Consider the following 23,909-nt stretch of genomic DNA (forward strand, 5'->3'; position numbering starts at 1 on the left):
CTCTGACTTGTGTTTTTGGCCTTTTTACCATGAAACAGCAAAGCGCTCCTAACATTTGGGATCTTTGACAAGCATTTTTGGAGTACATTCTCAAAAACAGCACTTGTCATATAGCGGATCTTTGACTTGTGTTTTTGGCCTTTTTACCATGAAACCGCAAAGCACTCCTAACATTTGGGATCTTTGACAAGCATTTTTCGAGTACATTCTCAAAAACAGCACTTGTCATATAGCGGATCTTTGACTTGTGTTTTTGGCCTTTTTACCATGAAACAGCAAAGCACTCCTAACATTTGGGATCTTTGACAAGCATTTTTGGAGTACATTCTCAAAAACAGCACTTGTCATATAGCGGATCTTTGACTTGTGTTTCGGGGTTTATACCATGAAACAGCAGAGGGCTCCTAACACTTCGGATCTTTGACAAGCATTTTTGCATGAGATGCTCAAAAATAGCACTCTTGTCGTAGGGCGGATCTTTGACTTGTGTTTTGGGGTTTATACTATGAAACAGCAGAGCGCTCCTAACATTTAAGATCTTTGACAAGCATTTTTATAGTCGATCCACAAAAACAGCACTCTTGTCATAGAGCAGATCTTTGACCTGTTTTGAGGTTTATACTATAAAACAGCAGAGTGCTCCTAACATGTTGGCTCTTTGACAAGCATTTTTGCAGTAGATCCTCAAAAAACAGCAGTCTTGTCATATGGTGGATCTTTGACATGTGTTATTAGGGTTTATACTATGAAACGGCAGAGCACTCCTAACATTTAGGACCTTTGATAAACATTTTTGTAGTAGATTCTCAAAAACAGCACTCTTGTCATATAGCGGATCTTCGACTTGTGTTGGGGTTTATACTATGAAACAGCATAGCGCTCCTAACATTTAGGATATTTGACAAGCATTTTTGCAGTTGATTTTCAAAAACAGCACTTATCATATAGCGGATCTTTGAGTTGTGTTTTGGGGCTTTTTAGCATGAAACAGCAGAGGGCTCCTAACATTTAGGATCTTTGACAAGCATTTGTGCTGTAGATCCTCAAAAACAGCACTTGTCATTTAGAGGATTTTGACTTTAGGGGGTTTATACTATGAAACAGCAGAACGCTTCTAACATTTAGGATCGTTGACAAGCATTTTTGCAGTAGATCCTTAAAACAGCACTCTTGTCATATAACTGAGCTTAACTTGTTTTTATGGTTTATACTATGAAACAGCAGTGTGATCCTAACATCTCGGATATTTGACAAGCATTTTTGCTCTGGATCCTCAAAAACAGCAGAGCACTCCTGTCATATAGATGATCTTTAGCCTTTTTACTGATGATCATTTAAAATGGTTCTCCTGCATATGGATCTTTAATCTGCATTTGCAACAGCTAGATACTCCTGTCAAATCCAGGATCTTTGACTAGCGTTTTTAGAGTAATTTAAATAAAAACTCCAGTCAGATAAATCTACGACTAGCATTTTTGCAAAATATAGTATGAATTCAGCAAAGCACTCCTGTCAAATCCAGGATTTTTGATATGCATTTGTTGCAGTTGATCTTTTCAATTTTTTTGTTGGGTCATTACTATAAAAAAAAGCAACATATGGCACAGGATCTTTGATTCGCATTTTTGCAAAAAATCTCCAAAAATAACAGAGCACTCCTGCACGAAGAAGCTTTCACAAGCATTTTTGCAGTCGGTCCACAAAACCAGCAAAGCACTCCAATCATATAGATGATCTTTGCAGTAGCTCCTTTGAAACAGCAGAGCACTCCTGTCCCGCAGAGGATCTTTGACTTGCCTTTTTTGAGATTAAAAAACAGCAGAACACTCGTGTCAAGAGAATCTTTGGGGGTTGTGTTTTTGCAGTAGTAGTCCCTCAAAAACAGCCGTTGTATGGACAGTGACAAAAACTGCGACGTGTTCCCTTTCAGATAGGATCTTTAAGGTTTGTTTGTTTTTAGTAAATCCTTAAAAACAGCAGAGCACCCATGTCATCTAGTGGCTCTTTGACCATCGTTTGTTTGTGGTAAATGCTGTAAAAAAACAAACAGCAGAGAACATGTTGGATACGATCTTTGGCTGACATCTTTTAAGTATACATTTAGAACCAGTGCCCATTACGTCATCGCCAGCCGGGCATTGAAAAAATACAAATGAGCGATCATACAGCTTCACTGTGACGTCACTTGATTGACATTTGCGGCACCTGGGGATTTTGTGAGCTGACGCTGGCTGCTGTGAGCTCAGTGTGAAGGATTACAAGACCGTCAGGAAGGCGAGGAACACTTTTTATTTCAACCTTAAATCCCGTCAAAAGCCCTACGACTGACCGCACAATTCCTGCCTTCACAATAAAAGCGCTGCTGCATCCTGCCCGCGCTAACAAAATAAGAGTCTCAGAAAGCTTGCGTGAACAAGCTAGCAAGCCACGAAGTTTGCCACCAATGTATATTTCTTGTCAAGAGTATAAAAAGGAGTATGGACTATGGAAGCTGGATAAACAAAAGGCAACCAATATTATGTGGTATTGGACGGAAATGACTTTTTTTTTTCTCCTCCATTTGAAAATGTGGACGTTATCATCACTATTGTCTGATTCCAAGTCATCACAATCAGGTAATACCAACTTATATTCTTATCTTCGTGAAAGAAACATGCTTGTACTGTCATTAAACACCTTGAACTTGTTAACAAAAACATATTTCATAGATAAATAAATAATATATATGAATGATGTACAGTGGGGCAAAAAGTATCAGCCACCGATTGTGCAAGTTCTCCCACTTAAAATGATGACAGAGGTCTGTAATTTTCATCATAGGTACACTTCAACTGTGAGAGACAAAATGTGAAAAAAAAATCCAGGAATTCACATTGTAGGAATTTTAAATAAAATATTTCTAAATTATGGTGGAAAATAAGTATTTGGTCAACCATTTAAAGCTCTCACTGATGGAAGGAGGTTTTGGCTCAAAGTCTCACGATACATGGCCCCATTAATTCTTTCCTTAACACGGATCAATCGTCCTGTCCGCTTAGCAAAAAAACAGCCCCAAAGCATGATGTTTCCACCCCCATGCTTCACAGTAGGCATGGTGTTCTTGGGATGCAACTCAGTATTCTTCTTCCTCTAAACACGACGAGTTGAGTTTATACCAAAAAGTTCTATTTTGGTTTCATCTTAACCACATGGCATTCTCCCAATCCTCTGCTGTATCATCCATGTATCCATTTTGGTATAAACTCAACTAGTCGTGTTTGGAGGAAGAAGAATACTGAGTTGCACCCCAAGAACACCATACCTACTGTCAAGCATGGGGGTGGAAACATCATGCTTTGGGGCTGTTTTTCTGCTAAAAGGACAGGACGATTGATCCGTGTTAAGGAAAGAACGAATGGGGCCATGTATCGTGAGATTTCGAGCCAAAACCTCCTTCCATCAGTGAGAGCTTTGAATGGTTGACCAAATACTTATTTTCCACCATAATTTACAAATAAATTCTTTAAAATTCCAACAATGTGAATTCCTGGATTTTCTATTCACATTCTGTCTCTCACAGTTGAAGTGTACCTATGATGAAAATTACAGACCTCTGTCATCATTTTAAGTGGGAGAACTTGCACAATCGGTGGCTGACTAAATACTTTTTTGCCCCACTGTATATCCACTCCACTTGGTCAATTGAAAAGTAGCTCACCTGCAGAAAAGGTGTGGGCACCCTTGCTATAGAAGATGTTTGATTTGAATTTTTGCAGTAGATAACCCCCGCCCCCCCCAAAAAACAGTATAGTACTTATGCCTCAGAGCACCGGTGTTAAACTCAAGGTCTGGGGGCCCAAATCTGGCCCACCACATTACTTTACATGGCCTGCGAAAGCCTGGAAATAATATACGTTAATAAAATGCTTATCTTCTCTTACTAAAAACATTTATTCTTTCCCTTTTGACATTAAAAGTCATGTACTGCATGCAATTGCATATTTTTTAAAATTCAATATCAAAATATATTATGTACTCCAAAAATATTTTTTCTTAAGTGGCGGTATAGCTCAGTTGGTGGAGTGGCCGTGCCAGCAAATTCAGGGTTTCAGGTTCGATCCCCGATTCTGCCGTTGTGTCCTTGGGCAAGACACTTTACCCACCTGCTCTCAGTGCCACCCACACTGGTTTAAATGTAACTTAGATCAGTGGTTCTCAAATGGGAGTACGGGTCTCCCTGGGGGTACTTGAAGGTATGCCAAGGGGTGCGTGAGATTTTTTCAAAATATTCTAAAAACAGCAACAATTCAAAAATCCTTTATAAATATATTTATTGAATAATACTTCAACAAAATATGAATGTAAGTTTATAAAATGTGAAAAGAAATGCAACAATGCAATATTCAGTGTTGACAGCTAGATTTTTTGTGGACATGTTCAATAAATATTGATGTTAAAGATTTCTTTTTTTGTGAAGAAATGTTTAGAATTAAGTTCATGAATCCAGATGGATCTCTATTACAATCCCCAAAGAGGGCACTTTAAGTTGATGATTACTTCTATGTGTAGAAATCTTTATTTATAATTGAATTTTATATTTCAACAAGTTTTTTGTTATTTTTATATCTTTTTTTCCCAAATAGTTCAAGAAAGACCACTTCAAATGAGCAATATTTTGCACTGTTATACAATTTATTAAATCAGAAACTGATGACATAGTGCTGAATTTTACTTCATCTTTTTTTCGACCAAAAATGCTTTGCTCTGATTAGGGGGTACTTGAATTTTAAAAAAAAGTTCACAGCGGGTACATCTCTGAAAAAAGGTTGAGAACCACTGGGTTTCACAATGTAAAGCGCTTTGAGTCACTAGAGAAAAGCGCTATATAAATATAATTCACTTCACTTAAAATAAACAATACTGTACTTAAATATCTGCTTCAATTATGATTTCAAAACAAATGAACAATCAAATTGTAGACTGCAAAATTTACAATATTTTATGGTTAAATTCTGCCGACTAAGTTTTTTACTGTAAAATCAACTTTGGTATTGTTTTTTCCCCATATACAGACACTAAAACATTAAAAAACAAAACCTTAAAACAACAAGATTGTACTGCTAAAAACAGTGGTATTGTTTTTCCATTCCTTTTATTCAATTTTCTTATATGCTATAAAATTAAAAACACTGCTTTTACTGTAAAATACTGGTGACTGAGCTGCCAGTTTTTAAAGTAAAATCGTAATTTTTGTTTACAGCTTATGTAAAAAAGAATATTGTTAATATATTGTATGTATATTCACATATTACTCATTGTTAAAAACGGCCCTTTGAGGGCAACCATAACTGCCATGTGGCCTTCAAACACCAATTTGACACCCCTGCCATAGAGGATCTTGACATGTACTTTTGAAGTGGCTTCCATTCCCGTTAAAAGTTGATCAACTATTTTTGGTGACGTTAAATGCAAAGAGATGTCTCTTGTAAAAAGTCTTTATTGGTTAAAAGTCCCACAGTATCTTCTCACCTCAGCTCACATCTGCACTCTCACTCTTGGCTTTGTGTTGGAGGCTGAAAAATGAGAGATGTTTTGTCCAGTTGAGCACTAAACAGGAACAGCAATTGGTACTTGTTACCTGCGGAGGTAGGAGTGGACGTCTGTGAAGCCGTGGTACTGAGCCAGAGGGAACAGGATCCCCGTGGGGCACTGGCCTTCTCGCAGGCGGCAGAAGCTGCAGTTGCAGATACCTCGGCAGGGAGGACAAGTCCAGTCCTGCACATTACCAAATGGTCCAAAAATAAATGGTAAAAGACGCCATTTGGCCAGATTATCTTGTGACAAAGTTATCCTTCAAGTGTTCACACCGGATCAAGGAGGGCCTTCCTGATGTCCTCCCCGTATCGGTTCCTTAAGCACGGCCCGCAGAATTGACCCTGGATGCCCCGACACTCCTGGTGGCGGCAGCAGGTCTTTGTGTCAACGGTCTTCTGACGGCACTGGTGACACGTGGAGCCCTGACAAGCAAAAACCAGAACACGTGTATAAAAGCCTTTAAGTCAAAGTCCAAAATGGATGGATAGATGTTCTAGTTTCTTCAAAATAGCCACGCTTTTCTCTGATTACTGCTTTGCACACACTCCATGAGCTTCAAGAGGTAGTCACCTGAAATGGTTTTCACTTCACAGGTGTGCTTGAAGCTCATGGAGAGAATGCCAAGAGTGTGCTAAGAAGTAATCAGAGCAAAGCATGGCGATTTTGAAGAAACGGGAATATAAAACATATTTGCAGTTATTTCACCTTTTTTTTTTGTTAAGTACATAACTCCACATGTGTTCACTTATAGTTTTGATGTGACAATCTACAATGTTAATAGTCATGTTAAATAAAGAAAATACATTATATGAGGAGAAGGTACAGTGGGGCAAAAAAGTATTTAGTCAGCTACCGATTGTGCAAGTTCTCCCACTTAAAATGATGACAGAGGTCTGTAATTTTCATCATAGGTACACTTCAACTGTGAGAGACAGAATGTGGAAAAAAAAAATACAGGAATTCATATTGTAGGAATTTTAAGGAATTTATTTGTAAATGATGGTGGAAAATAAGTATTTGGTCAACCATTCAAAGCTCTCACTGATGGAAGGAGGTTTTGGCTCAAAATGTCACGATACATGGCCCCATTCATTCTTTCCTTAACACGGATCAATCGTCCTGTCCCCTTAGCAGAAAAACAGCCCCAAAGCATGATGTTTCCACCCCCATGCTTCACAGTAGGTATGGTGTTCTTGGGATGCAACTCAGTATTCTTCTTCCTCCAAACACGACGAGTTGAGTTTAAACCAAAAAGTTCTATTTTGGTTTCATCTGACCACATGACATTCTCCAGATCCTCTGCTGTATCATCCATGTATCCATTTTGCTATAAACTCAACTTGTCGTATTTGGAGGAAGAAGAATACTGAGTTGCATCCCAAGAACACCATACCTACTGTGAAGCATCGGGGTGGAATCATCATGCTTTGGGTCTTGTTTTCTGCTAAGGGGACAGGACGATTGATCCGTGTTAAGGAAAGAATGAATGGGGCCATGTATCGTGAGATTTTGAGCCAAAACTTCCTTCCATCAGTGAGAGCTTTGAATGGTTGACCAAATACTTAGTTTTCCACCATAATTTACAAATAAATTATTTAAAATTTCTACAATGTGAATTCTTGGATTTTCTTTTCACATTCTGTCTCTCACAGTTGAAGTGTACCTATGATGAAAATTACAGACCTCTGTCATCATTAAGAACTTGTACAATCGGTGGCTGACTAAATACTTTTTTGCCCCACTGTATATAAATATATATATATATATATATATATATATATACACACACACACACGTGTATATATACATACATATATATGTATGTATATATACACATGTGTGTGTGTGTGTGTGTGTGTGTATATATATATATATATATATATATATATATATATATATATAGAATGTAAAACATGTTTTCGGTTATTTCACCTTTTTTGTGATGTGTTTTTTTTAACACGTGTTCATTCATAGTTTTGATGTGACAATCTACATAAAGTAAATAGAATAGTCATGAAAGTAAAGAAAGTCATTGAATGAGGTGTGTCCAAACTTTGGGCCTGTACTGTATATTCAACATTTTTAAGAGTTGAATTTTAAAAAGACTTAAGTCATCTGCATATTTACTGGCTGTGCGTACAGCCTGAGAACAGGTGGTAATGAAAAGAGACAGAACCCACAGTAACTCTGTTGTAGACCTTGTCGGTCATGTTGTCTGCCACCAGTTGCAGCTGCTCCTCAGTGATGTCCTCTACGGGCCTGATGATGTGAGGCTTGCTGGGATTGGCTCGCTGGGTCCCACGTTTGCGCAGGGCTTCACGAACCTGCAACACACACATCGGTGTAAATACTACAATAAAGTGAGCCGTCCTGACGCCATCTTTGACAATACCCTTGTCTTGCAGAACCTACTTGAAGAAGCTCCTCCTCCAAGCTGAGGTCCACATCTGCTTCCTGGGGGGCCTCCTGTCTTCCCATAGAGCGGGTGTGTCTGCGGGATGAGCGCTCTGGGTTCCTTCTGGACTCCTTTCCAGAGCGAGGTGGACGCTTCTTCTGAGATAGTAATTTATTTTAGTGGATTTTATTCTGGCTTAAAGCTAATATTATGCTTCTTTTTATCATTTCTTTCAAAAATGTAAACACCCCTGCTTCTACAGCTCTTCATTAGCTGAGCGATATATTGTCCCACAAATTATTGACAAACAATACTATAGTCAGCATTATTTAGAGAGCCACTGATGTAATCATAATAAACATGGGGACGGTCGTGGCGAAGTTGTGAGACTGGCCGTGCCTGCAATCTTAAGGTTACTGGTTCAATCCCCACCTTCTACCATCCTAGTCACGTCCATTGTGTCCTTGGGCAAGACACTTCACCCTTGCTCATGATGGATGGTGGTTAGGGCCTTGCATGGCAGCTCCCGCCATCAGTGAAGTTACGTTAAAGTTAAAGTACCAATGATTGCCACACACATTAGGTGTGGTCAAATGTGTCCTCTGCATTTGACCCATCCCCTTGATCACTCCCTAGGAAGTGAGGGGAGCAGTGGGCAGCAGCGGTGCCGCGCCCGGGAATCATTTATGGTGATATAACCACCAATTCCAACCCTTGATGCTGAGTGCCAAGCAGGGAGGTATTGGGTCCTCCCTCACTCAGCCAAGCAATGGGTCCCATTTTTTTTTTTTATAGTCTTTGGTATGACTCGGCCGGGGTTTGAACTCCCAACCTACCGATTTCAGGGCAGACACTCTAACTACTAGGCCACTGAGTAGGCAGTGAGTGAAAGTGTGTGTGAATGGGTGAAAAGGGAAATAGTGTCAAAGCGTTTTGAGTACCTTGAAGGTAGAAAAGCGCTATACAAGTACAACCATTTACCATTTTACAATAATAAAGGAAGTTAACCTTGTAAATGACTTTTCATTAGTGTTCTTTACCATTGTAATTAGATGGCCAAGAATTTCTGATTATCCTAAATAAGTAAATAAAAAATATTTTTTTTTATTGAAATTAACTCTCAATCTCGGGTAGCAAAAATTGGTCTTGAATATTTATTGAACATCTTAAAGTGCAGTTTTTCCCATTTTTTGTTGCCATCACCTTAAATAAAAAAGGACCTACTTGTTCATTCGATGCCTAAATAACAAAAATTTAAGGCAAATTTACATATTTGTGCTGCGATGAGGTGGCGACTTGTCCAGGGTGTACCCCGCCTTCCGCCCGATTGTAGCTGAGATAGGCGCCAGCGCCCCCCGCGACCCCAAAAGGGAATAAGCGGTAGAAAATGGATGGATGGATACATATTTGTGTCATCCTTGAGTCATCCGTGGTGAAAATGTTATGCTTTAAACTACGTAAAGCAGGTCGATTGTGAAAAAAATATGAGTCATTATTTTTTAACTTGATATTGAAATCATGAGTGTTTATTCATTTGAAAACATGGGTATTTATTGTCCCACCAACATTTTAATTTATATATAATTTAAAAGTCCAACTGAATAGAAATTAGTAACAAATAAACTAAATAATAACAGCAAAAATGATAAAAATTAACACTATCGATATGAAAAAATATTGCAACTAAATGTTTTAATTTCTCCATTTTTACACTCAACCACCGGGAAGCATGTTGTGTCATAAATAAAACTTCATAAAATGCATGAATCCTCACATTTAAATGGTACAATACATCTTTGGACAATATTGGGTAAATGGTGCTTGTGTAATGTACTTTTCTGAAACGTTTATTTTGTTAGCACAGTCAGATCAGATAAATAATAATAATAATAATACATTTTATTTAGTATAGCGGTATTCAGGGTACTCAAAGACGCTTTGCAGGATAAAACAGTTCAAAGTAATAATATAAAATACAGGAAATATAGAAGCAGTACATTGTAAAATACATAATATTGAACATTTACAAGACAGGACATTACAAGACCCAGAACACTAATCACTGGTTAAAAGCAGATCTGAAGAGGTGTGTTTTGAGAAGGATGTTGCGCACAGCGCTATTATTGTAAAGGGGATAAGTGTGCTGCTGTCCTGAGCTGGACGAGTAAGGAAGCGAGTTGAGGCTGTTAAGGAAAAAAAAAAAAAAAGAGCCGCTGTCCTGTTTGTGCATTGATCTTACATCCATGACGTTCACGACCACGTAAGATTAGATGTGTTGTGGGTTTATGGATTGTTTTTGCTAGCTTTAGCTTCGTAGTTTAGTCACTGTTTTCAAGTAGACATGTTTCGGATCTAGGACACATTTTCCCAAACAAACGTTCCAATTTCCTCCCTTCCACAACATCAGTTTCCTTGATATTGTGTGTTCAGGTCACACACACATTTCTATTACATATAACCCAGACACACACGAGGAGCACAGAGGGTAGGTACAAAGAACATCAGAGGGTCAAATGTGCGAGAAAATGAGAGCAGACAGTGTTGACAAACAATGTGGCAACCTTGTGTGGGAACCGTAGGTGCAGAAACAAAAAAGAAGAATCCCTGTTGGATGCAGAAACTGGCAGATACATTTTCTGTCAACGTTCATATTGTTGTTACTCAGGCAGCGGTTTTATGTTAAAATATTGAACAGATGTTTACCTTATCCCAATAAACATTGGTTCAGTATTTTAACATAAAAGTGTTTGATTGTGGGCATTAAAAGCCACAAAATGCAACGGGTCCATCAGACCCACAAACGCTGGCTGAGTAACAACAATATGAACATTACACAAGGGTTAACAGCAGATTCTGTTGTATTGGCCAATTATGAGATTCTTTCTGCTGTTTACGTCAGTGCGATAATCCCTTACTTTTTTGTTGTGTTCAATAATTATTAATCAGGCATATAGCGAGCGTTGTGTCAAAGAAAAAGTAGCAAACATGGTGAGATCCCAAACTTCTTTTCTTTCCCCACTCACACACCCACTTATTCATTTCACCGTTACAAACTGTGCATGCTTGTTGCACAGACCGAATAGTCTTTTTTTTTTTTTTACTATTTAACAGCCAAAATTATGAAAAAAAGCCACCAAAGGAGACTTTCCATCGTCTACATAAAGAGTTTCTCACCTTAGATAGTTTTTCTTCCGACTTTTTCAGAAAAGCAGCACTTCCAGGCATCTTCTGCAGGTCGGCCATCAGCTGAGCCAGCTGCCGTCAGAGAAGGAAGAGGTCCAACTTTACAATTGATACTTTAGAACAGTGGTTCTTAACCTGGGTTCGATCAAACCCTAGGGGTTCGGTGAGTCGGCCTCAGGGGTTCGGCGGAGCCTCCACCGCGAAGGTCAAGACACACCCGACTCATCGTGTAAATAAAAACTTCTCCCTATCAGCGTTATTATGGATACCCCAAAAGAATGTTCCCTCTAATGTTCCATCTGATTTGCAGGTGCGTAATTAGTTGTGAGTTCATGCACTGTGGTGGTTTTGTTCTTTGAACAAGGTGATGTTCATGCACGGTTCATTGTGACGCTTTGCTGGCATCGTGGTGTGGTTTTTGTTCTCTCGTGAATGTAGTTTGAGATGGACACAGCGTGAAAGTAAGAATTATGATTTATTTAACCATAAAAACGGACTAGGAACAGAAAATACTTGCACAAAAGCATTATAGACAAAACCAACAGAAAGCGATAGCATCTGAGCTAGGGACAAGCAACAGAATAGTGTGGAAGCTTAAGTACACAAAAGGTTTTACCACAATGCGGTAATAGGGATGTAACCTGTTGCATCAAATAGTAAATGAGAATCCGAGAGCGAGTAACGAAAAAGGCAGACTTAAGTAGAGACAGAAATTAAGAGGCAGGTGTGCGTCGAAAACACAAGGCAGGTGACACTAATATGAAACTATGGCAACGGAACAAAACAGGAAGTGCCACCAGGAACTAAGGAAGTCAAATAACAACAAGACGAGATACAAAACAGAACTAAACCAGAATACGCCATGATCCGAGTAGCGGATCATGGCATTCATTTTGTGCACCAGTAAAAAAACATATAACTTTGTCTTGAATTTGAAACTTTTTTTTTTTTTTCACTAAACAAGGGTTCGGTGAATGCGCATATAAAACTGGTGGGTTTCGGTACCTCCAACAAGGTTAAGAACCACAGCTTTAGAAGAAGGATTCCTCCATCTTACCATTGCTTTGTTGGCTCGGATGTTTTGTTCCCTCTTGGCCAGGAAGAAGTCAGACGCATCTTTACATTCTTCAGCCACTCTGGTCTGGTCTTCCTCGGATGTAACACCTTCGTCCTCCTTTGTCTGACTTGTCTTCACCCTTGTCTTTTGCAGCCACTCTCCATCCTCATCGGTGGAATTTTGGTCTGACGGAGCCGAGCGAAGCGCCACTCTCAATTGGAATGTTTTGGAAGTAGTTTGCTTGCAGAGAAGAGAAGGTCGGCTTTCATCTTCACCTGGGATGTCAGCATTCTGAGGAACAAAAGCCAGCGCACTTTCATCGCGTTTGTTACACGTTAGAAGACATTGATGATGCCATAAGTCAACAATGGTTAGGGAGTGTGCAAAAAAAAATTCTAATCCCTTCTCAATCGCGATTCTGATGCATCTGGAATCTAAATTGATTCATACTTTCAAAAATCGATTTAAAAAAAAAAAGATCAATTTCAAAAATATGTTTTTAGGCCACATGCATTCGACTAGAAAGAGCTTTTCTAACCTGTAAGCTGTCATCATACCAAGTAGTAATACGTTGTGCCAATCGGTTTGAATCGATTCTAGATCAAATAGTCACCCACGTCAGTGTTTTTCAAACTTTGAGCCAAAGCACATTTTTTGAAGTATAAAAATACGGAGCCACACTACCAGCAGAAAAGGTTAAAAAATGAAACTCCACCAGATTGTCGTGCCTAATTTTGAGTTTGTCGTTTTCCAGTGTGCAGTGCTTTAGTTCCTGCCTTGCGCTGTTATTTTGGTGGCCCTTCCTTTTTTGTTGGTGTTTCCCTGTAGCAGCTTCGTGCCTTCCTTTGAGTGCTATTCCCCACACCGGTTATGTTTTCGCAATTAAGACTGTTTCAGTTGTGCGGACACTATTCTTCTTTCCGGGGACATTGTTGATTGTCATGTCATGTACGGATGGATGTACTTTGTGGACGCCGTCTGCTGCTCTGCACGCTGTGAGTCTTTGCTCTCGTCCAGCATTCTGTTTTTGTTTACTTTCCAGCCAGTTCAGTTATACTTTTGTTTTGCATAGCCAATCCTCAGCTTCAGTGCCTTTTGTTGATTTTTGGTTTAGGCGTTACATATCTTTTTACCTGCACGCTGTGCTATGCATATTGGGATCACAACAAACCATCTTCGTCTCACCCGACACGTTCTGACTTTTACAAAGTAATTAACTACCTGCTGCCACATACTGATATGGAGTATTACATGGTTACCCTGACAAGCTCTACACAGCACAGACACTCGACAACGACACATTACTTGCAGATTCTAATTATTGACTTGCAAAAAAACATTTTTGGGACCAGTTGGGTGAATTTGCATAATTTCCCACGGCACATTAGTGTGCCCGGGCACAGTGATTAAAAAACATTGACCCTTGTAATCGGATCGAATCGTTGGGTGTTTTAAGATTCACACCTCTAAGAGGATACTAGGGTGAAGTTAGCTTCCTATTGGAATGGGGGCCGATACTTTTCACTTGTAATATTAAGATCATTGAATAATTGTCACTTCCATCCATCCATCTTCTACCGCTTATTCCCTTTTGGGGTCGCGGGGGGCACTGGCGCCTATCTCAGCTACAATCGGGCAGAAGGCGGGGTACACCCTGGACAAGTCGCCACCTCATCGCAGGGCCAACACAGATAGACAGACAACATTCACACTCACATTCACACACTAGGGCCAATTTAGTGTTGCCAATCAACCTATCCCCAGGTGCATGTCTTTGGAAGTGGGAGGAAGCCGGAGTACCCGGAGGGAACCCACGCATTCACGGGGAGAACATGCAAACTCCACACAGAAAGATCCCGAGCCTGGATTTGAACCCATGACTGCAGGAACTTCGTATTGTGAGGCAGACGCACTAACCCCTCTGCCACCGTGAAGCCCTAATTGTCACTTATAGCGTAAAATTACAAAAACGTAAACAATGTAAAAAAAGTTGCGTAAATATTCGCTATCGCAAAGTTGCGATCCGTCTGCACAGCGATTTGAATGTGTAAAAAGAGTTGTCTGTAATGCCCCCTTGCCTTTCTTTATACTCACCACTAGTTGGCGCCTTGCAGCCACTGATTTAATATTCTGCCTTGAAGTCAACAACAATGGAGCACATTTAAACACTTGCTCAGAGCTATTAAGCTTTACACTTTGAGCGTGACAGTCACACAATTTAACCCTTTTTCACGCTACACAAAAAATAACTTTGGTGCAGCTGGCATAGGCTCCAGCACCCGCCGCAACCCTGAGAAACAAGCTATAGAACAGGGGTCGGGAACTTTTTTGGCTGAGAGAGCCATGGAAGCCAAATATTTCAAAATGTATTTCCGTGAGAGCCACATAACATTTTTCAACACTGAATACAACTAGGGCTTTACGGTGGCAGAGGGGTTAGTGCAACTGCCTCACAATACGAAGGTCCTGCAGTCCTGGGTTCAAATCCAGGCTCGGGATCTTTCTGTGTGGGGTTTGCATGTTCTCCCCGTGAATGCGTGGGTTCCCTCCGGGTACTCCGGCTGCCTCCCACTTCCAAAGACATGCACCTGGGGATAGGTTGATTGGCAACACTAAATTAGCCCTAGTGTGTGAATTTGAGTGTGAATGTTGTCTGTCTATCTGTGTTGGCCCTGCGATGAGTTGCCGACTTGTCCAGGGTGTACACCGCCTTCCGCCCGATTGTAGCTGAGATAGGCGCCAGCGCCCCCCGTGACCCCAAAAAAGGAATAAGGGGTAGGAAATGGATGAATGGATGGATGAATACAACTAAATTTGTGCATTTTTAAGTATGACCAACATTTGTACAGTATAATAAGTCTCTTAACAACATTGTTATTATAAAATGTAACTAATAATACATATAATACTTCTTACCATTAATGCGACATCTTGAACACGTGCGGTAGAAAACGGATGGTTGGATTAAAATGCATGAGAATGTTTTATATTTTGAACGTTATTTTTGAAACTGATTACCAGCGGAATTATTCATTACTTATCATGTTAAGCAATGTCAGCTAAGATTTATCTGACTCTAGAGCCATAGGTTCCCTACCCCTGGTTTAAGCATTAGACACCTTTTTACCTGCACTCTGCCTCCCGCTATTTCTCACATCTACAAAGCAATTAGCTACCGACTGCCACCTATTGATATGGAAGAGTGTTACACGGTTACTCGGCATAGCTCGGTTGGTAGAGTGGCCGTGCTAGCAACCTGAGGGTTCCAGGTTCGATTCCCGCTTCCACCATCCTAGTCACTGCCGTTGTGTCCTTGGACAAGACACTTTACACACCTGCCCCCAGTGCCACCCACACTGGTTTAAATGTAACTTAGATATTGGGTGTCACTTTGTAAAGCTCTTTGAGTCACTAGAGAAAAGCACTATATAAATCTAATTATCTGCGAGCCTTATGTAGTCATCAAAAGAGCCACATCTGGCTCTAGAGCCATAGGTTCCCTACCCCTGCCATAGAAGATGGATGGATGGATTGATTTTAGCAGCTTGCCGTAGTTTGAGTAACTGATAGATTGTTCGAAATAACCAATCCCAGACCAAGCCATCAATCCACTGTTTCTACATTGAACCAACCACCGAAGACACAGTTCAAACCAATCACAAACAACGTAAGGCGGGTCTACGCGTCTCTCTTTCAAGCACCTCAGCTGTACGTTGTTTCTGATAGGTTTAAATTGTGTGGCATCTTCCGTGGTTGGTTAAATGTACTTATAGTACACCTCAGATACGCACACGCAGATTGTGAATGCATGATAACACGTTTTATTACACGCTCACAAATCTGGACGTGCCCGCTCATATCTTACACTGCAGAAGTGTCGCAAAAGTCATGTGTAACAGACAGCCTATCGAGGGTTTTTCTCTGATTAGGGACAGACATACAACTTAGAGCACTCATACGTGGATCTAAAACACACAAACGGATGTAATTACACACACTTGGATTGATAGACACACAAATTAGTACACACGCACACATAATGGATTAGACACGCACGGATTGAGATGCATGTTTGCAAATCATTTTCCGACAGTAATACTTCCTTAAATTACCATTACTTATGCTCGAAACAGCATTATGCATAGCATTTACTTATACGACCCAATGCAAACAAACTTGTTCCCTAGTCATAGTGCAAAAAAAGGACAAAAAATCCCACCTACACAAAAATGTCAACAGACATGGTCACACTTGCTAATTGAACTATTTGGATATTATTAAAAAAAACATCCATGCACCATAACATATTCTAAATTACACCCATTTCAATCCATTACAAAGCATGATGGGAAAAATGCAAAACACTCCACATGTATCCATGTTTGCTGCATTTCAGCTGCTTGATATTTCTGATCAATTACAAAACTTTGAGGTCGTCACGGAAGTAAACAAGGTAGAAGTCAAACGATTATTTCCACTATCCATCTATTTTCTACCGCTTGTCCCTCTTGGGGTCGCGGCGGGTGCTGGAGCCTATCTCAGCTGCATTCAGGCGGAAGGTGGTGTACACCCTGGACAAGCCGTGTTTATGTATATTTCTGTTATGTCGTTGTTGGTTTTGTCGTCGTAGTGAAAAAATGATATGACATTTTAAGTAAAGTATCATTGTCGATTATCAGTATCGCCCTAAGAGGCTGGTGATTTGGAAACTAATATCAGATTCGTAGATTACTTATATTGACAGTTTTTACGATTCTTCCCACTATACTTATTTATATTTTTTTTACATTGTTCCTGGTTTTGTCGTTATATTAGACTAGTGAGAAAAATTACATTTTAAGTGAAAAGTATCCGTATCGATTATCAGTATCTCCCTACGAGGCTGGTGATATGGAAACTAATATCAGATTCGTAGACTAATTATAGACAGATTTTAAGATTCTTCCCACTATATTTATTTATATTTCTGTTACATTGGCCCTGCGATGATGTGGCGACTTGTCCAGGGTGTACTCCGCCTTCCGCCCGATTGTAGCTGAGATAGGCGCCAGCGCCCCCCGCCACTCCGAAAGGGAATAAGCGTTAGAAAATGGATGGATGGATGGATGTTGGTTTTGTCGTATTATACTAGTGAGAAAATTATATGACATTTTAAGTAAAAGTATCATTGTCGATTATCAGTATCGCCCTAAGAGGCTGGTGATTTAGAAAACTAATATCAGATTCATAGACTAATTATATTGACAGTTTTTACGATTCTTCCCACCATATTCATTTATATTTCTGTTACATTGTTGTTGGCTTTGTCGTTATATTAGACTAGTGAGAAAAATGACATTTTAAGTGAAAAGTATCAGTTTCTCCCTACGAGGCTGGTGATTTGGAAACGAATATCAGATTCGTAGATTACTTATATTGACAGTTTTTACGATTCTTCCCACTATACTTATTTATATTTCTGTTACATTATTGTTGGTTTTGTTGTTGTATTATGCTAGTGAGAAAATTATATGACATTTTAAGTAAAAGTATCAGTGTCGATTATCAGTATCGCTCTAAGAGGCTGGTGATTTGGAAACTAATATCAGATTCGTAGATTACTTATATTGACAGTTTTTACGATTCTTCCCACTATACTTATTTATATTTCTGTTACATTGTTGTTGGTTTTGTCGTTATATTAGACTAGTGAGAAAAATGACATTTTAAGTGAAAATTATTAGTATCTCCCTACGATGCTGGTGATATGGAAACTAATATCAGATTCGTAGACTAATTATATTGACAGATTTTATGATTCTTTCCACTATATTTGTTTATATTTATGTTACATTGTTGCTGGTTTTGTCGTGATACTAGACTAGTGAGAAAAATGACATTTTAAGTGAAAAGTATCAGTATCGATTATCAGTATCGCCCTACGAGGCTGGTGATATGAAAACTAACATCAGATTCTGAGACTAATTATATTGACAGATTTTAAGATTGTTCCCACTATATTTATTTATATTTGTGTTACATTATTGTTGGTTTTGTCGTATTATGCTAGTGAGAAAATTATATGACATTTTAAGTAAACGTATCAGTGTCGATTATCAGTATCGCCCTAAGAGGTTGGTGATTTGGAAACTAATAGATTCGTAGATTACTTATATTGACAGTTTTTGCGATTATTCCCACTATACTTGTTTATATTTATGTTACATTGTTGTGGGTTTTGTCATTATATTAGACTAGTGAGAAAAATGACATTTAAGTGAAACTTATCAGTATCGATTATCAGTATCTCCTACGAGGCTGGTGATATGGAAACTAATATCAGATTCGTAGACTAATTATATTGACAGATTTTAAGATTCTTCCCACTATATTTATTTATATTTCTGTTACATTGGCCCTGCGATGAGGTGGCGTCTTGTCTAGGGTGTACGCCGCCTTACGCCCGATTGTAGCTTTGATTGGCGCCAGCGACCCCAAAAGGAAATAAGCGGTAGGAAATGGATGGATGGATGTTGGTTTTGTCGTTGTATTCTACTAGTGAGAAAATTTACATTTTAAGAAAAGTATCAGTGTCGATTGTCAGTATCGCCCTAAGAGGCTGGTGATTTGGAAACTAATATCAGATTCGTAGATTACTTATATTGACAGTTTTTACGATTCTTCCCACCATATTTATTTATATTTCTGTTACATTGTTGTTGGTTTTGTCGTTATATTAGACTAGTGAGAAAAATGACATTTTAAGTGAAAAGTATCAGTATCGATTATCAGTATCTCCCTATGAGGCTGGTGATATGGAAACTAATATCAGATTCATAGACTCATTATATTGACAGATTTTATGATTCTTTTCACTATATTTATTTATATTTCTGTAACATTGGCCCTGCGATGATGTAGCGACTTGTCCAGCGTGTACGCCGCCTTCCGCCCGATTGTAGCTGAGATAGGCGCCAGCGCCCCCCGCAACCTCAAAAAGGAATAAGCGGTAGAAAATGGATGGATGGATTTTGGTTTTGTCGTTGTATTATACTAGTGAGAAAATTATATGACATTTTAAGTAAAAGTACCAGTGTCGATTATCAGTATCGCCCTAAGAGGCTGGTGGTTTAGAAAACTAATATCAGATTCGTAGATTACTTATATTGACAGTTTTTACAATTCTTCCCACCATATTCATTTATATTTCTGTTACATTGATGTTGGTTTTGTCGTTATATTAGACAAGAAAAATGAAATTTTAAGTGAAAAGTATCAGTATCGATTAACAATATCGCCCTACGAGGTTTTTGATATGGAAACTAATATCAGATTCGTAGAATAATTACATTGACAGATTTTAAGATTATTGCCACTATATTTATTTATATTTCTGTTACATTGTTGTTTGTTTTGTCGTTGTATTATGTTAGTGAGAAAAATGACATTTTGTGAAAAGTATCAGTATCGATTATTAGTATCGCCCTACGAGGCTGGGGATATGGAAACTTATACCAGATTCGTAGACTAATCATATTGGCAGATTTTACGATTCTTTCCACTATATTTGTTTATATTTATGTTACATTGTTGTTGGTGTTGTCGTTATATAAGACAAATGAGAAATCGTGACATTTTAAGTAAAAAGTATCAGTATCGCCCTACGAGGCTGTTTAGAACTACAGTATCAGCCTCGTATATTAATTATATTGACGGTTTTGTTTCCCCTTCTTCTTAAAACAGTCAACATTAACAAAAGTATATTTGTATTAAAATGAGGACATATGTAACACAAACACACTGGACCTGATTGCAGTGGTCACTCAGCTCTTCGTCACCAAAACCGTAAAATGTTTTATCGTTCTCAGAGTCTTCTGCAAAAACATTCGCCAGCTCCTCCGTCAGGGGGTACATCCTAAACTTTAAAATATTATTTTAAAAGACACAAAAAGTTGACTTATGCGACGTCTGGGTTCTGTTGGCGTTTGCATTTGAACGGCTAGAAACGACAGCTAATTAAGCTAATTGAAGCAGGAAGCGCTTGTTTAGTAGTGTTGTGTCGTTCGCGAACGATTCGTTCGAACGAACAAATATTTTGAGTGAATCAAAAGTGAATCACTTCATGAACTGATTCGTTCCTTTCTCAGTTCAGTTGAGCTCCGCCGCGGCCATGCCGGTACGAGTGGAACTGGCGCATTCTGTGACTCACTGAACCCTCAACGCAGCCAGCTAGTCATCATGGGGGCGGGGGGAGAGACTGAGCGAACGATTCGTTTACCGTGGATTAACGACATGAAAGACCCCAAAAGGTAACAAGCGGTAGGAACTGGATGGATGGATGAATCACTCAGTGAACGACAACGCTGTCGCTCTCTGCTCTGCTTGCCCCAATGCCGCGAGTGATATATATATATATGTTTCACGCCATTGGCATCCGTTCTCCATTCATTCTCCAAGTTTACGGCTAATGTTGACTCAAACCACATGAAAACAAACACACACACGCACCCCGTCCCCATTATCTCAACACATAAAATGTTTATTGCATATTTAAGTTGATATTTCCATTTTTGTATTTTAAATGTATCCATCCATCCATCCATTTTCTACCGCTTATTCCCTTTCGGGGTCGCGGGGGGCGCTGGCGCCTATCTCAGCTACAATCGGGCGGAAGGCAGGGTACACCCTGGACAAGTCGCCACCTCATCGCAGGGCCCACGCAGATAGACAGACAACATTCACACTCACATTCACACACTAGGGCCAATTTGGTGTTGCCAATTAACCTATCCCCAGGTGCATGTCTTTGGAAGCTAGAGACATTTTAGTTTGGATGTTGGCATTTCTGGCACTTGCTTTGATATTTGTTTCGTTTTATTTAAAGGCCTACTGAAATTAGATTTTCTTATTCAAACGGGGATAGCAGGTCCATTCTATGTGTCATACTTGATCATTTCGCGATATTGCCATATTTTTGCTGAAAGGATTTAGTAGAGAAAATCGATGATAAAGTTCGCCCATTTTGGTACTTCCTGAAAAAGCCTCGCCTTTACCGGAAGTCGCAGACGATGAGGTCACATGTTGATGGCTCCTCATATATTCATCCATCCATCCATTTCCTACCGCTTATTCCCTTTAGGGGTCGCAGGGGGCGCTGGCGCCTATCTCAGCTACAATCGGGCGGATTTTATTGGGAGCCTCCAACAAAAACAGTTATTCGGACCGAGAAAACGACAATTTCCCCATTAATTTGAGCGTGGATAAAAGATTCGTGTTTGAGGATATTGATAGCGACGGACTAGAAAAAAAAAAAAAAAAACGAGTTAAAAAAAAATCTCCAAAAATACTGTGTAATTATGCCGTTAAAGCAGACGACTTTTAGCTGTGTGTGTGTGCAGCGCTCATACTTCCTAAAACCTTGTGACGTCACGCATACACGTCATCATTACACAACGTTTCTAAGACGAAACTCCCGGGAAATTTGAAATTGTAATGTAGTAAACTAAAAAAGTGTGTTGCAATGTTAATATTTCATCATTGATATATAAACTATCAGACTGCGTGGTGGGTAGTAGTGGGTTTCAGTAGGCCTTAAGGTAGCCTATTTATTTTCTTTTTGTTTGCACATTTAAGTTGATATTTTCTTTGTTATTTTTTTAAACGTAGGCTACAGAACATTTAGTTTTTATGTTGGCATTTCTGGCTCTTAATTTATTTGTTTTATTTTGAAGGTATTTATTTTCTTTTTGTTTGCATATTTAAGTTTACATTTTCTTTGCTACAGAACATTTAGTTTTTATGTTGGCATTTGTTAAAGGACTACTGAAACCCACTACTACCTAACACACAGTCTGATAGTTTATATATCAATGATGAAATATTAACATTGCAACACATGCCAATACGGCATTTTTAGTTTACTAAATTACAATTTTAAATTTCCTGGGAGTTTCATATTCGAAACATCGTGTTATGATGACTTGTACGCAAGACGTCACAGGTTTTTAGGAAGCATGAGCGCTGCACACACACACAGCTAAAAGTCGTCTGCTTATTTTGGACATCTGTGTTACTGAATCTTTTGCAATTTGTTCAATTAATATTGGAGAAGTCACAGTAGAAAGATGGAGTTGGGAAGCTTTAGCCACACAAACACACAGTGATTCCTTGTTTAAAATTCCTGGAGGTGAAACTTTCCTATTGATCAGAGCGCCGTCAAGAGAACATGGATCCCTACCACATGTCAACCAGCAGGTTTCCGTGGAAAATTTGTGGTTAAAAAGTCAGTTCTTACCGGAGATAAGCTGAGCTTGTGCCGTCCATAGCTGCCGTCGACTCCCCTGAGACACTGCGCGTCAACACACCCGTGGAGACACCCTTCCGACTATCAGGTACTGTTAAAATCACTAGAACACTAGCAACACAATAGAAAGATAAGGAATTTCCCAGAATTATCCTAGTAAATGTGTCTAAAAACATCGGAATCGGACCTAATGCAATCGCGTTTTTTTTTTAACTTTTTTTTTTCTTTTTTTTCTAGTCAGTCGCTATCAATATCCTCAAACACGAACCTTTCATCCTCGCTCAAATTAATGGGGGAATTGTCGTTTTCTCGGTCCGAATAGCACTTTTTGTTGGAGGCTCCCATTAAAAACAATGTGAATATGTGAGGAGCCATCACACGGGTGACATCATCTGCGACTTGTGTAAGGCAGGGCTTTTCTCTTAGCACCGAAAGTTGCCAACTTTATCGTGGATGTTCTTTACTAAATCCTTTCAGCAAAAATATGGTAATATCGCGAAATGATCAAGTATGACACACAGAATGGACCTGCTATCCCTGTTTAAATAAGACAATCTCATTTCAGTAGGCTTTTAATCTAATTGAAGGTGTACCTAATATTGTGGCCAAGATGGCGCCGGGTGCCATCAATGTTATCAGGTCAGACACACACACACACACACACACACACACACACACACACACACACACACACACACACACACACACACACACACACGTACATTCTGTACTTCGAAGAGTAAGGAGGGTTTCCAGTCAGACTGAAAGATACAGTTTTGATGTATTCCCACAGCCCATTATTTGGTGTGGGCTTCCTGCAGGTGTGCGGTGCTTGTGGGAGTGATGCTTGATGTGGGAACCTCCCTCTACATTCCCATGTAACTCATCCCATGCTGGGCTCAGAGTGACCATGATGATCTTGCAACGGTGGGACCTGCTGCTGGCACTGGGTGAGTCAACTTTTCTATTAAAGCAGTGGTTCTCAATCTTTTTTCAGTGATGTACCCACTGAGAATTTTTTTTAATTCAAGTACCCCCTAATCAGAGCAAAGCATTTTTGGTTGAAAAAAAGAGATAAAGAAGTAAAATACAGCACTATGTCATCCGTTTCTGATTTATTAAATCGTACTATAGTGCAAAAATATTGCTCATTTGTAGTGGTCTTTCTTGAACTATTTGGAAAAAAGATGTAAAAAAAAAACTAAAAACTTGTTGAAGAATTAACAAGGGATTCAATTATAAATAAAGATTTCTACACATAGAAGTAATCATCAACTTAAAGTGCCCTCTTTGGGGATTGTAATAGAGATCCATCTGGATTCATGAAATTAATTCTAAACATTCCTTCACAAAAAAAGAAATCTTTAACATCAATATTTATGGAACATGTCCACAAAAAAAAACCCACTTCATATTAT

The 23,909-nt window shown here is 39.2% G+C and overlaps 2 protein-coding genes across 4 annotated transcripts in view; one reads left to right on the forward strand and one right to left on the reverse strand.

Moving 5' to 3' along the window:
- Positions 1–1,689: 1,689 nt before the first annotated feature.
- On the reverse strand, positions 1,690–20,215 carry LOC133542809 (cell division cycle-associated protein 7-like). 3 transcript variants are annotated; one of them, XM_061887001.1, is made up of 9 exons: positions 19,995–20,215; positions 12,210–12,500; positions 11,144–11,224; positions 7,987–8,127; positions 7,755–7,898; positions 5,847–5,996; positions 5,618–5,754; positions 5,509–5,552; positions 1,690–2,032 (listed from the first exon to the last, which is right to left on the reverse strand). In XM_061887001.1, the coding sequence occupies exons 1-8, from the start codon at positions 20,100–20,102 to the stop codon at positions 5,510–5,512; spliced, it is 1,095 nt and encodes a 364-aa protein (XP_061742985.1). In that variant the 5' UTR covers positions 20,103–20,215; the 3' UTR covers positions 1,690–2,032; position 5,509. The 3 variants fall into 3 exon arrangements, with proteins under 3 accessions (XP_061742985.1, XP_061742992.1, XP_061742977.1); XM_061887008.1 differs by lacking the exon at positions 1,690–2,032 and having other exon boundaries at positions 5,459–5,552; positions 7,987–8,124; XM_061886993.1 differs by lacking the exon at positions 1,690–2,032 and having other exon boundaries at positions 5,459–5,552; positions 19,995–20,214.
- A 3,110-nt stretch (positions 20,216–23,325) lies between these two features.
- LOC133548256 (bone morphogenetic protein receptor type-2-like) overlaps positions 23,326–23,909 on the forward strand; it is a 28,859-nt gene continuing 28,275 nt past the window's right edge. Inside the window, exon 1 of the mRNA XM_061893573.1 lies at positions 23,326–23,441. Within this exon, the coding sequence (XP_061749557.1) occupies positions 23,342–23,441 (100 nt within the window). The 5' untranslated portion in view covers positions 23,326–23,341. The remainder of the gene's footprint in view (positions 23,442–23,909) is intronic.

Source organism: Nerophis ophidion, linkage group LG02, assembly GCF_033978795.1.
Source record: "Nerophis ophidion isolate RoL-2023_Sa linkage group LG02, RoL_Noph_v1.0, whole genome shotgun sequence".
NCBI classification, from domain to species: Eukaryota; Metazoa; Chordata; class Actinopteri; order Syngnathiformes; family Syngnathidae; genus Nerophis; species Nerophis ophidion.